The 14130-nt window shown below is 39.8% G+C and overlaps 1 protein-coding gene across 8 annotated transcripts in view; it reads left to right on the top strand.

Annotated features, from left to right (window-relative positions):
• The window catches only part of TBX20 (T-box transcription factor 20), a 188712-nt gene that overhangs the window by 44019 nt on the left and 130563 nt on the right, over positions 1-14130 (top strand). The window contains exon 8 of one of the 8 annotated variants that reach the window (XM_065583771.1): positions 548-7126. The exons of the other annotated variants lie outside the window; for them this stretch is intronic. Coding sequence (XP_065439843.1) covers positions 548-888 — 341 coding nt within the window. The 3' untranslated portion in view covers positions 889-7126. Of the gene's footprint in view, positions 1-547; positions 7127-14130 lie in introns of those variants that run through there. 8 annotated transcript variants of the gene reach the window in all.

Here is a 14130-nt window from a genome sequence, read left to right as displayed (position 1 = left end):
AGATCAGTGGTCCATCCAGTCTAATATCTTGTCTTCGGACAGCAGCCAATTCCAGGTGCTTCAGAGTGAATGAACAGAACAGGGCAATTATCAAGTGATCCATCCTCTGATGTCCAGTCTTAACATCTGGCAGTCAGAGCCTGAGGGACACCCAGAGCATTGGGCTGCATCCCTGACCATTTTGGCTTATAGCCATTGATGGACCTATCCTCCTTAAATGCTAGAACTAGAGATGCTGGGGGTGCTACCGCACCCTCTGGCTTGAAGTGGTTTCCATCATATTCAGGGTTTACAGTTTGGTTCAATGGCTCTCAGCACCCCCACTATAAAAATTGTTCCAGCACTCCTGCTATCCTCCATGAACTTATCTAATTCTTTTGTTAACCCAATTATAGTTTTGGCCTTCACAACATCCCCTGGCAATGAAGTGCACAGTCAATCTGTGGAATGTCTTCCATATCAACTTTGCTGTGAAAGATTCCCTTTCCTTTTTATATCTTTTTGCTATTTTAGCTACCTTAGGCTTCAGCCTTTTATTTTCTTTCAGGATCAGCTTTTACAACATCCGATAACTTATCCCTCAGCTCCTGGGTATCCTCTTCAACCAGTTTTCCTGGATTTCAGCACCCACAGTCCTTGACTGCCCTTGGTACCAGCACTGCATCCATAGCTACACCCATCCCTCATCCAATCCAAGGATCTCTGCCTCCATACAGCCGCCTGGGAATGCCTCTTACACCTTCTGCCATAGCCAGCTCAATGCAAGGTAGTGGCCCAACATTCCCATCATTCCACATGCCCAGATACCACCATTACTTTCAGCAGGGGCCTTATGCAGCTATTCAAGGACTGCGTCATTCCTCTGCAGTGATGACACCATTTGTATGACTGACATAAGACAAGGGAAATCAAGATTTTTAAATGTGCAAATTTGGTATGAAAATACAGGGGACCTTCCCAAAAGACCTATGGAGAAAGAGCTGAACTCATAACAGACCAGCTAACATAATGCATTGTGGATACAGATTCCTCCATCAAGGGGTCACAGCAAGAGAGAATGAAGCTTGGAGTTGCAAAAGGATCTGTGTGCTACAGCCAAAAGTTCACAGGACTTTTAGCCAAGTGCAGGTTGATCCGAAGGTGCATTATGCCTAGCGGAGTAAGAAGGTGCGTTTATGCAGCAATGTACAAATTAATTGTGTATAGTTTTTTCCACATGCTAAAAGAATCCTGAAAGAGGCAATACTCTTACTTGACTCCATCCTTCCTTCTGAGACCAATATGGGAAGATTTATTGCTAGAGCTTTGAGCATGTTTAGGCTATCTCAGCATTAGTTTGCTGGGAGAAAAGGAGGGGGAAAGATTGTCCTTCTGGCTTATCTTCAATAAGAACCATTTCTTAGTTCTAAAGGGGAAATACCAAGAAAATATGATCACAAAATAAGTCTTGAATTCTTTATTTTCTTTGAGTTCACGAAGTTATCAGTTCAGAAAAAAAAGACTGTTTGAGAACTATATAAAATGTTATATTCTGTGCTTTGTCTAAAAATGAGCTCCTCACATATCCCAGAAGGGCGCAATTTAAGCATCTGTCAGGAGTGATGGAAGGAAAAATTTATTCTGAAGGATCTGTTACTTTTAATCTGAAAATGAAAGATCTCAAATCTTCACCCTGAATCATTTATCTGCCACTGATACTAAAGGACCCCTCTCTCCAGATGTGCACTTGTATGAGATAAAGAAACAGAGCCAAATTCTTTTACTATAAAGGTCTGCCCATCCAACTTGCAAATGTCAGTGGATCCTGGTGCATGACCAGCACATAAGAATTTACTAGCTTCTCCTCTGATTTTCATGGTGATGAGTAATGTTGCCAGCTATGCTGTCCTGCCAGGCAGACCAGAGCCAAATTCTGTGTTTATATATGTCACAGTTTGATCAGTGGAATGGCCTGGGGGTATAAATCAGCATGTAATTTGGCCCACAATATTTTACTCATATCTATCTTTTAATAGGTTTCTAATTAAACATGGTTGTGTAAACAATAGGTCTGATTCTGGCTGCAATCCAGACTTTCTAGTTATTTTTTTCTGTAATATAATAATGTAATTAAAATAATGGGTCAGATTTGCTCCTGTGCAGAGATCCAACTTGAGGCCTGTGCACCACTGAAGTCTTAAGAGGTGTTGATGTCTTGTGCTGGCTCTCTGTACAGGGTGAATTTCAACATCTGTGAAGAATAAACAACATTCAGATGAAAGAGCAGGGTCCAATCAGCTCAGCCAATGTATAGTTTCTGTATATAGGTAAGAAATACCATATGCTTATTGACCCCAGTTCTTACACCCTAGTCACGAGTTCTATAAGGAGAACTTACAAGGGGCTGTAGGGGCTGATCAGAAGTAAGGCTTAGAGTGGAAGGCCAGTCTTCGTCGCATTATTCTGTTTTATACCTGACCAATGTGTGTTACAACACTATATGCAATAGAGATCGCAGCATTTTATGCTATATGCCATACATCTGGGTGAATGGAAAGGCATGTCACATGACAGTCTCTTGGCTGTCGCCCACTGACTTGCCTCTTGCTGTCCTGCCACAAAATGCTGTAACAGCATCTCACACTTTGCCTAATTCTTACGCTATGTTCCGTTGCAGCTGAGTAAAACAAAGGATGATATTTGTCTGACAGATGAGACCTGTACTGATAAATCAAGAACAGCTGGTTGCCTTTAAAATCTTGCCAATTTTTCCCTTGAACAAATAGGTACCATTACCTCAGTAATTGAAGTTTTATTTTGCCTTCACCCAACTTTGCATAGGGAATGCTGCAAAGACTGGTGTAAAATTATCTGAGGCAAATGAGTTTTTGTGTTTTTTTTTATTTTTTTATTTATTTATTTTATTTTTTTTGAATGGGTGAACATGATAATCCATTCATGATTTCTGGACTCAGAGGTCCTCTGGGAAATGTCACAAATCAATATATTGGGCCAAGCCTTCTGTCTGCTTGCATGGGCAGTAAATAGATGTTGAATTTGGCCAGCTGTACCTACATACTGGAGTTTGCTCTCGGCTGTCAGACTTAGCTGCAAGTTATTTGTACTGAAGACCCACTTTTGGCTAATCATGCCCTGTTTTGATATGAAGAACCCTACTTTTGGGGAAATCTGAGAATATTGGTGGAACAGATACATATGCTGCAAAAGTTAGTTAACTCCTCAAATATATAGATAATGCCACATTTTAAAAATGTTCAGTGCAGATTTGGTGGGACAACTGACAGTTTTCCCTCCCCTTTCAATTGTTTGGCTTACGTAACATAAATGTGTCATTCCTTTTTAACTAGGTGCTAATCCTATGCTAGCTAATGGCAAAATCTGAGGAAAATTGTGACCTCGTATACATCCTGTGCAACTTCAGTAACTTATCTGGTGTTGCATGCAGTGTTACTGTGTGAAGAATTCAGCCCAGTTACTTTAAAACTCTTCTGTGTGTGCACGTACCAGAAAATGCTCAAGCAAGTACAGTGGCTCTCTGTTTCAGTTGACTCAAGAAGTAAATTTGAAACAGGTAGGCTGATGGAACCTTTATAATTTGAGACCAATCTTCTCACGCTGACCTGCTGTTCCTCTATAAAGCGAAGTCTAAGCAATAAATTCTTTGACCTCTTTAGCCATTTTTATGAGTCCGTCCTAATAGCACCAATATTTTCCATGTGAAATTTTTGCTATGATGCTAATGGAGTATGAAAAAGTTTCAAAGAAAGTTCTATTTCTTCCTAGGGTACAAGTATAGTAACAGACAAATGCTAAAATAGCCAATGAAAGGCAAATGCTTCTTCACTAGGAATAAAATGTGAAAGGTCTATGGAAAAATATGGCACTAGCCCTCTCCTCACGTAGAGAACATGCATGGGAGTGGGACGTTCTCTCCAAAACTCATGGACTATTCCCCATGGCAGGGAGTGGTTTGCCATCCTATCAGTCAGGAAGGGGATAAGGCTTTTGAACCTCAGTGACTGGAGGCTGATTCCAAAGCCCTTAGGGTCTCTGAGTAGTCAACCCCTCTTTTGTGCTGTCTGACTAGTTCCTCCCCACAGCAACATAATCCCTTTTAAACCACTGCACCCATTGGATTCCCCATCAATGCAGGCAAAGAAAACACATGATTCAAATGCAGTGTGGCCATGGAGCTCCCAGCAGCATTAATCCAGGGGTCTCCAGTCTCCTGGATCTTGTAGAAGGGTTTCAGTTGGTGGTAGAGGAGCGCAATGTTACTGAATGGGAGCACCCATGCCAGTATTGACATAGGTATGGGGAATTTCTGCCCTATATTATTGTGATTTGCTCTCCTTCTTGCCTTCCAGCAGAAGGCAGCATCTGAGTGTAAATTTTGACTGTTCTTAGGGGGTGAAATCCTTGCCCCACTAAAGTCGGTAGCAAAGCTGTAACTGACTTTAATGGGAACAAGATTTCACCAAGCTTTTCCAATCTCACTAATGGCATCCCGCTAGCTGGACAGTGACATTAGTGACAATGCCAGTGTAGGAACTTGTCAGAGGAGACTAGTAACCAGTTTTCAGACTGCTTTACATTGATTTGAATAAGTAGATAAAAAAATTAGAAATGCAATCCAGATTTTAACTGTTTAAACATTGAATTTTTTTATGATTGCTTAAAAAAAGAATCCCTGTTCTACTTTGATGCTGGCTCAGTAATCTCTTCCAGTAATCTCTTCCTGAATTGCCAATATCCCAATGATAGCACTTTGAGGAAAAATGTCTGCCACTGGTAGATGGCTTAGCAATGCCAAATATAATTTAAACTGTTCTATTTCTATGTATTTCACATTTTATGCCTGATATAGAACACACCTCATTTTTCCGAGCTTTCTTGGCTAAGCAGAATAGGTGATCTTCTCTTTTAAGGAGGGCTGGATGAACATGCCTGGATTTGCTTTTCAAACAGAATGGTAAGATTATCTTCAGTCCATTGTTTTATTGCCTGGCTCCGTGTTATGAATAGATTTGGATTTTTTTTTAATTACTCTGTTACCCAGAAATATTCACATCTTGTATCAATCAAAGAAATCCCAGACTAAGGCAAATGACTTAGATGCCTTTATCCAATTTCCTTTTTATTTCTGGAACACTGAAAGAAGTAAGACATAAAACACATCTTAAATTTAGCTGTTCAGTTTTCAGAAGTGCCCTAGTTGGTCTGTTGCCTACTCTGCAGGACAGTCCTGGGTACAAATTCAGAGCCATTGATTGTAGTGAGATACAGAACACATGAATTGACTTAAGCAGTAGAGACGAAATGGGTTAAATTGCAAAACTAAGGAGCGATTTCTTTCATTTCAGATAAAAATGGGCCCTTGCTAGGTCCAAGGAAAATGTTAAGTCTTCTCTACTCTGGGAAATGTTGTAGCCATTTTTCAGCTCAGGTGCAGTCCCACCTATTGGTAAGGTCTAGTGGAGACAGACTGCAGGTTGTCACTGGCGTCATGGCCTGTGCATAGTCTGCACTAGCTCGTACATCTTTGTTGGCACCAGTGGAACAGCACCAGTTCTGAAAAATTGACAAAATTTCCTAGCAAACACACCCCCTTAAGGCCTTGAGAGCAACGGTAGGTGCCAAGTGCTTCTAAAAGCCTTGCCATTGGGCACTAACTTTTCCTGTACTGCAATGGACCATGGGGGGACATCATCTCAAGATTCAGCAAATATTTGACTTTTAAAAGCCAACTTGTTTTTAAAAACAAAAAAGTGATTTGATGACTTGTTTAGATCCCACGAGATCTTTGTGTGTATTGTGGGAGATCTGAAGTATTAATGAAAAATGTTTTTAAAATCTTTTGGGAAGTGTCCTAAACTGAAAGCTTATACCAATTGGGTGAAATTCACCCCTGTGTAAAGAGTCAGCATTCAGGCCTAAGCACCACATGTCTCATTATTTGAAGAGGCTCTGTGGCAAGAGCCATCTGTTGGTTCTCTGCACAGGGTGACTTTTACTCATTGAAATGAATGTTCATTTGGTGAGGCCTCATTCTTACCACTCCTTACTGTCCCTTTCTGCAGCAGAAAATGTGGTTTCGCTACTTACACCTTCTGCCTACAGTGAGGTGGCATTTTGGACTCTCTGGTAAACTGTCACTGAATGTGGTTTCTGGTCTATAAAATGAGAGAGACAATCTTTCGAGCTTACACAGAGCTCTTCTTCAAGTCTGGGAAACATATTCAGAGTGTCACAGCTAAATACAAGGTGAAACAGACGGTTTAGTATAAATAGTTAACACATTTCAAGGGACCATTCAAGGTGAAGCGGCCTATTAACTACTTTTGCTAAATAACCTGTTCTGCCTTGTATTTAGCTGTGACACTCTGAATATATTTCCCAGACCTGAAGAAGAGCTCTGTGTAAAGCTTGTCTCTCTCACCAACAGAAGTTGGTCCAGTCAAAGAAATTACCTCACCCACCTTGTCAGTCCCAGGATATTAGAGACATGGCTACAACAACACTGCATACAAGTTTTTATTGCGTTATTTTCCCTTTTGAAATAAATTGAGCAGTGATCTAAATAAATACTCTGTGAAGTAACTTATCATAGTATATGGACAAGAAATACAGTTTGCTGTATTTTACCTCTGGCACATTTTAAATAGTCTCTTATTTTCTTATTGTACCTTCAGAAATGGGTAAAGATTTCTTTTTAAAAACAGGGAAGGTAAAAACTGGATGTGTAGCCTCTTTAACAGAATGTACCACAGTCCTGCTGTTTGCTGTGTTTAATTTGTTGTTTATAATGCCTTGAGTGAGCACATTCACCATGTAATGAAAGTGTGTGTTTGGGGAGAGGGGTGGGGAGGGGGTGATGGAGGGGAAATCTTTTTATGGAAAAAAGTTATGAACATAACAAACTATGAAGCAACATCTAATGAAAAGTTTCTTTTTAAGTGCAATATATTTATTTCTGCTAGAAATATAATATCAACATTATGTAATATTTGAAGCATTAAATGTTATTTGTAAACAGCTTAAAATTATATATATATCACAAAATTGTACATAAGTGCAAATGTGTGGATATCCATTTTCTTTCATTAAAATATTGGGTGTTTTGATATAATCCTTATTTATACAAAGCTTCCTCCTTCTGGTGTTCTCCAGTTAATCCCTGATGCACTTCTGTGATGGCATGCAAAATTCAGGCATGACTGCTGATGTGTGAAAGGTAGCCTAACTTCATATTGAAGCCACAGTCGTCATAGGAGAGTGGTAACTCTGCTATAGTTAAGTGTAGTTGAGACTTGACTACTGTTTAATAGAAAAGTCGTTATAGTGTCTGAAATCCACCTGCTTGCCTAGACTGTCTCAAAAATTGCTGTGCCTCATAAGGGCCCAGGATAGGGCTGGTTAGGTGATATTTGGGATTGTTTGAGCAAGGGGTTCCCTAGCTTAAAAACCCCTTTGAAAGCCTTGTGACAATCCTCTAATCCTTCTAATGTCTTTGTACACACACCTGTGGCTCAGACACTGGTTCTGATCCTCCCCAAACTGATATCAGCACCTTGGGATTTCTCAGCTAGTGCACAGCACCCGCTGGCCCTTGGGGGAAGCAACACTGGAAAAGTTATTGAGGATCAAGCTGACTATTCCAGGTTGACAAAGAACTGCCATGTTGGGTCAGACCAGTACTCTATCTAGCCTAGTATCCTGTCTGACAGTGGCTAATACCAGAGCTTCAGGAGGAGTGTACAGAACAGGGCAGTTACTGATCCACTCCAGTCTTCCCCATCTGGCAGTCAGAGGCTTAAGGTTTCAACCCTGACCATCTTTGCTAATAGCCATTGCTGGACCTATCTGCCATGAACTTACCTAGTTCATTTTTGAACCTGGTTGCACTTTTGGCCATCATAACATCACATGGCAATGAGTGCCACAGTTTAATTGCATGTTGTATGAAAAAATATTTCCTCTTGTATTAAATCTGCTGCCTACTAATTTAATTGGGTGACCCCTTGTTTTTGTATTGTGGGAAAGGGTAAATAACACTTTCCCCCATACCATTCATGATTTTATAGACCTTTCTCATATCCCCCTTAGTCATCTGTTTTAAATGGAACAATCCTAATCTTTTTAGTCTCTCCTCATATGGAAGCTATTCCATATCCTTGATCATCTTTGATGCCGTTCTCTAAAACTTTTCCAGTTCCACTTTATCCTTTTTGAGATAGGGCAACAAGAACTGCATGCAGTATTCAAGGTGTGGACACACCATGGATTTATATTATAATATGATATTTTCTATCCTTTTCCTAATAGTTCCTAACCTTCTGTTTGCCTTTTTAATTGTTGCTATGCATTGAACTGAAGTTTTCAGAGAACTATTCACAGTGACTCAAATTTTTCTTGAGTGGTAACAGCTAATTAAGAATCCATCATTATATGTGCAGGTGGGATTATTTTTTCCAATATGCATCACTTTGCACTATCAAAGTTGATTTTCATCTGCCATTTTGTTGCCCAGTCTCCCAGTTTGGTGAGATGCCCCTGTAACTCTCTGCAGTCAGCTTTAGATGTACAAAAACATTCAAGATAGTTATTGTAGACCATTCCTGGTGTGGGTCACACTTGAGAATGCCAAATTCAGGACAAGCTGATAAAAAAACAGTGTAGGTATACCCCAGAATTGGTGAATTCACCAAGCCAGTAACAAAAGTGAGCTCCTGTATCACTACACTGATTAAAAAGAAGCTAAAAATACAGTCTCCTTAAGCAATCCATCCCCTATCACCACCCAGACATCTGGTCTTTATGATGAGAAGTTACTGAAAACCAGATTAATCATACATAAGGTTCTTCTAATCCCAAAGGATCAGCCACTCCCCCAGGTCAATATGTATACTTTAGATCTTACCAAATATCTCACTGTTGCCAATTCCTTTAGTAACTAAAAACAAAAGGTTTATTAATATAAAAAGAAGAGTTATTAAATGGTTGAGTCATATACATTACACTTGATTTCAGAGTTTGCAGGCAGGATAATAGCAGTGATGTTAAATTTCCTAGCTTGTAATAAATCACCCAAGCAGATTGGGGGTCATTCAGTCCTTTGTTCAAAGCTTCCTTAGAAAATCGCAGTCCAGAGATGAAAAAGCAGGAATGAAGACAAAGCAGTGATGTCATAGCTTGCAATTTATAGCTCAGCCCAAGTGCAATGGAAAGTTACTGGCCAATATGGGATCCACGGTCACATGAGAATGGAAAGTCACTGGTAAAAGATGGAGTCTTAGATCATATTTCCTTATCACATGTCTCGTTGAGCCATGAGGCATTCATTGAGTACATGCTTGTTGAGGAGTTTTCAGGATGCTCCCTAGAATACTTGATTGTCCTTAATGGGCCATCATGCAGACAGGCTAGGGTTGATGCAGATGTGTGTGTGTGTGTGTGTGTGTGTGTGTCACGGAGGAACACAACACATGTTTCAGATACAAATACATAGCAAATAATCATAATTTGAGATACAAAAATGCTACATGCATATAAACAGGATGATACTTAACAGTCTAACTTTTCCATTGATACCTGACATGACATACTTTGTAAAAGATTTTTTGCAACTTTGTGACAGTGGTGACGTATCAGTGAAACTAGTTAACTGTGATGCTGTACAAAAAGGAAGATATCTGCAAACTTTGCCACTTCACTGTTCACTCCTCTTATCCAGATCATTTATGAATGTGTTGAACAGCACAGGTCCCAGTACAGATCATTGGAGGGAGCCTGCTGTTTACCACTCTCCACTGTGAAAGACCACTTATTCCTACCCTTTGTTTCCTATTTTTAACCAGTTCCTAATCCACAAAAGAACCTTCCCTCTTATCCCATGATTTAAAAGCCTTTGAGAGATCTTGTCAAAGGATTTCTGAAAATTCAAGTACACTATCTCAAGTGGATCACCCTTATCCACATGCTTGTTCACTTCCTCAAAGATTTCTAATAGATTGGTGAGGCATGACTTCCCTTGGCAAAAGCTGTGTTGACTCATCTGCAACAAATCATGTTCATCTATGTGTCGGTTAATTCTATTCTTTACAATAGTTTCAACTAATGCTCCCAGTGCTGAAGTTAGGCTCACTTGCCTGTAATTGCCAGGATCGCCTCTGGAGCTGTTGTTGAAAATCAACATTACAGGTTGGTGCAGAGGCTTGTTTCAGCAATAGGTTACATATTACTGTTAGTAGTTCTGCAATTTCATATTGAAGTTCCTTCAGAACGCTTGGATGAATACCATCTGGTCCTGGTGACTTATTACTGTTTAGTTTTCACTTTGTTCTAAAACCTCTTCTATTGACACATCAGTGTGGGACAGTATTTCAGATTTGTCACCCAAAAGAATAGCTCTGATGTGGGTTTCTCCCCCACATCTTCTGCACTGAAGACCAATGTAAAGAATTAATTTAGCTTCTTTGGAATGGCCTTCTCTGGCTTGAGTGCTCCTTTAACACTTCGGTTGTCTATTGGCCCAGTTTCCTGTTTGGCAGGTTTCCTGCTTCTGGTATACTTACAAATGCTAACAGTAAGGTTTTTTTTTTTTTTTTTTTTTTTTTAGCAAGTTGCTTCTAAAATTATTTCTTGGCCTGCCTTATACTTAACCTTCCTGAGTTTGTGCACCTTATCCTCACTAGGATTTAACTTCCAAATTTTAAAACATACTTTTTTTTTTTTTTTTTTTTTTTTTTGCTTCTAATGGTCTCTGTTACTCTACTATTTAGTCATGGCGGCATTCTTTTGGTCCTCTTACTGTCTCTTCTGCTTTGAGGTATACATTTAGTCTGAGCCTTTATTATGGTATTTTGAAATAGACCCCATGCTCATAACAAGCACATTCATTCTCATGTAGTTCCCCTTTTTAAAGTTAAATGTTACCATGGTGGGGTTTGGGCATTATCCCCTCTACAAGGATGTTATGGTCGCTATTACTGAGCAGTTCAGCTATATTCACCTCTTGGACCAGATCCTGTGCTCCACTTAGAGCTATATCAAGAATTGCCTTTCCCCTTTTGGGTTCCAGGACAAGGTGTTCCAAGAAGCAGTCATTTATGGTGTCTAGAAATTTCCTCTCTTCATCACACCCTGAGGTGACATTTACCCAGTCAATATGAGGATAGTTGAAATCACCCATTATAATTGTGCTTTCTGCTTTTGTAGCCTCTCTAATCTCCCTGACCCGTCACCATCCTGGACAGGAGGTTGATAGTATATTCCTACTGCTATACTCTGTTTATTCAAGCATGGAATTTCATAAAGATTCAACGGTAGCTTGTTTCATGTAAGATTATCATATTTGACTCTGCTTTCTTCAACATATAATGTCACTTCTCCACCAGCACAACATATGTTGTCATTCTTATATGTTTTAACCCCTGGTATTACCATGCCCCATTGATTATCTTCATTCTACCAAGTTTCCATGATGCATATTATACCAATATCCTCATTTAATGCCAGGCACTCTAGTTTGCCCATCTTCGTAGTGAAACGTTTGGCATTTGTAACATAAGCACTTGTTACTTGTACATTTTGACAATATTCAGCTGCTTGCCTTATGGGTTATATTTAAATAGGACTCTGTTTTAACTGTTTCTCACTAGCTCGTACCTGTATTTTACCAACTTTTTTCCTATCCTCTTTATTAGGGTGTAGCATTCCCCCTTTAATAAATAAATTCATCCCTAAGGGGCATCTCCATTTGAACCATGTGCTCCTCTGCATCTGTTGTCTTTCCCCCAGGCGTTAGATTAAAAATGAGCTAAACTGGTGCACCAAAGAGTCAATTATGGTTGGTTGGGATGGGGAAAAGCATGTAGAAGCATATTTAATGTCAGTCATAGAGTAGGTAAAGACAACATGCTGTAGTCACTGAATCACAGCCCCCTTCATTGTCTATGAATTCAATTCCTTCCATGAGCAAATAGCTCAAAGTCACTACCAGGCATGGTACTCGCCACCTGCAGGAAAGGGGTTTTAAATTTTTTTAGGGGAAGAACTTTGGCTCGAGTAGCACAGATCCTTAGGAAGGGTCTCTAATTACTTTATTATTGCACAGTTCTTTTCTCAAGGTTCCAATATGTATCACTGTTCATAAGTCCATATTTATGGACAAAAAATTCTTGGAGTTCAGATTACCAAATCATGCCTCATGTCCTTCTAGAACATTGAGTTCAGCTACACTCCTCTCTTAAAAACCAGGAAATGAAGAGTTATAGTAACACAAATGTAAATATAAAGTGAAGGGACACCCCCACAACACAACCTTACCTCTGTCCCCTGGAGCTGACAATAGTCCTGGGAATGGTTCACTAAGAGGGGTGGCATAAGTACACAAACAGCAGCTAAGAGAACATGCCATTGTTTGTGTTGTACTCCACAGATTTGAATCCCAGCACTTACCTGCGTGTACTCCAGCTGCGTTCTCTGTTCGGTTTAACTATATTGAATGGGGGCAGGATTAGTTGGAGAGGCCTGGCAGAACTATTACTGTGATAGGAAGAGGGGTGTGTGCATGCGCATGTGCCATGAGGGATCATCCAGTCTGATTCATTTTAGCACTGAGTTATATAGGTTTTGACCATAGCTGTGCACAGGGGTCTTCTTACCATGGGGATTGTCAGGACTCTCATGGCATACATGGCAATAATCTCCAGGGCTTAGTAAGGGATCAGTGAAGACAATGGCTCAGTAGGAGTCCTCAGGGCAAAGGTGAAGGTAACATTTAGCAAGTCTGGGGTGGTTTGTGTGGAGTCAGTGTTTGAGTGTAGGCCAGGTGTAGGTAGGTAGCTGCTGTTTGCTACACCTCACTTACACCAGTTTTGCCTTACGAAAGAGAAGGTGTTAGTTGTACAGTTCCCCAAGTGTTCTGGAGCAGCTGTAAAGACAGAGTGCTGATATGTGTCATGTTGGAATGATGGGGCATCATGTAAGAGGGCAGTGTTAAGGTTGCAGCGAAAGATGGTGTGTACCTAAACTCTTCAATTTCTAGTTTTCGGAGGCTTAAGTGTAGCCGAACTCAGCATTCTGGAAGGATGTGAGGCACTACTAGACAACCTGAACTCTACATTAACAAAGGTTTTTGTCCATGAATTTAAATGAGAAGAACAGCGTGAAATCCACTGCACCATTTGCATGAAGTAATTCAAATACACTTTTGGTTGCTTTTCAGAAGACAAGATGGCTTAGAGAGCTGGTAATGGCATGCAGCATCTTTCACATCTGTTGCATTTTTTTAATCCTGCATGTATCCTTAGTAATAAAACATCTAATTAACAGCTATCAGATATTCAGTGGCATCCAATTCTTAGGCCCCACTTTCAGTAAAGCCTGTGAGCACATTCTTAACTTTAATCATGTGCTTAAGGGTTTTCCTGAATATAGATAGACTTAAGCATGTGCTTCAGTGATTTGCTAAATCAGGGTCAGTGCCATTGCTAAGCACTCTGTCCCTGAGCCAATGAAAAACATGGTCAACTTTAAGCATGAGTAGCCATATTGAAGTGAGTGGTGCTGTTTATCTGTTTAAAATTAAGCACATGCTTAAGTGCTCAGTATCTTGTAGCATCAGGTCCTTAGTAAGCAGATGTCCATACAATACACTATTGCAGTTGGTACCTTTGTTTTCAGTCTCAGTAGAGAAGCCAAGAATTAAATAAAATATCGATCCTGAACTACCATCTTCAATGAGAGTGGGTATACTTCTGAACAGAGATGAGTCAGAAACAATGAGAATAGGATCACTCTAATTTATATTGGGTACGTAGGTGAGTGTGTAAATATTCCACTGGAAGCATACAGTTATGGAGGAGATAAATGCTCTGGGTAGTGGCATACTGAGTTTCTAAACAAATGTGTATACAGTGAACACTTTTTAATACTATATGTTAAGCATGCTGAGCAATACAAAAATGGAATGTTGAAATATCAATAAAAGACCATATCACATATGTATTGAAATATTAGATTCTACAGTATTAGTTCAATACTTTTATTAGAATGTTGTCATTGTTTATTATCTAAAAATAAGAAATTAATTTATCAATGGCTTTTACTGTCTACCCCTACTGAAGT

Source organism: Chrysemys picta, chromosome 2 (assembly GCF_011386835.1).
Source record: "Chrysemys picta bellii isolate R12L10 chromosome 2, ASM1138683v2, whole genome shotgun sequence".
Classification (NCBI taxonomy): Eukaryota; Metazoa; Chordata; order Testudines; family Emydidae; genus Chrysemys; species Chrysemys picta.
The sequence above is the reverse complement of the archived record's forward strand: the minus strand, read 5'-3'. Positions and strand labels throughout refer to the sequence as shown.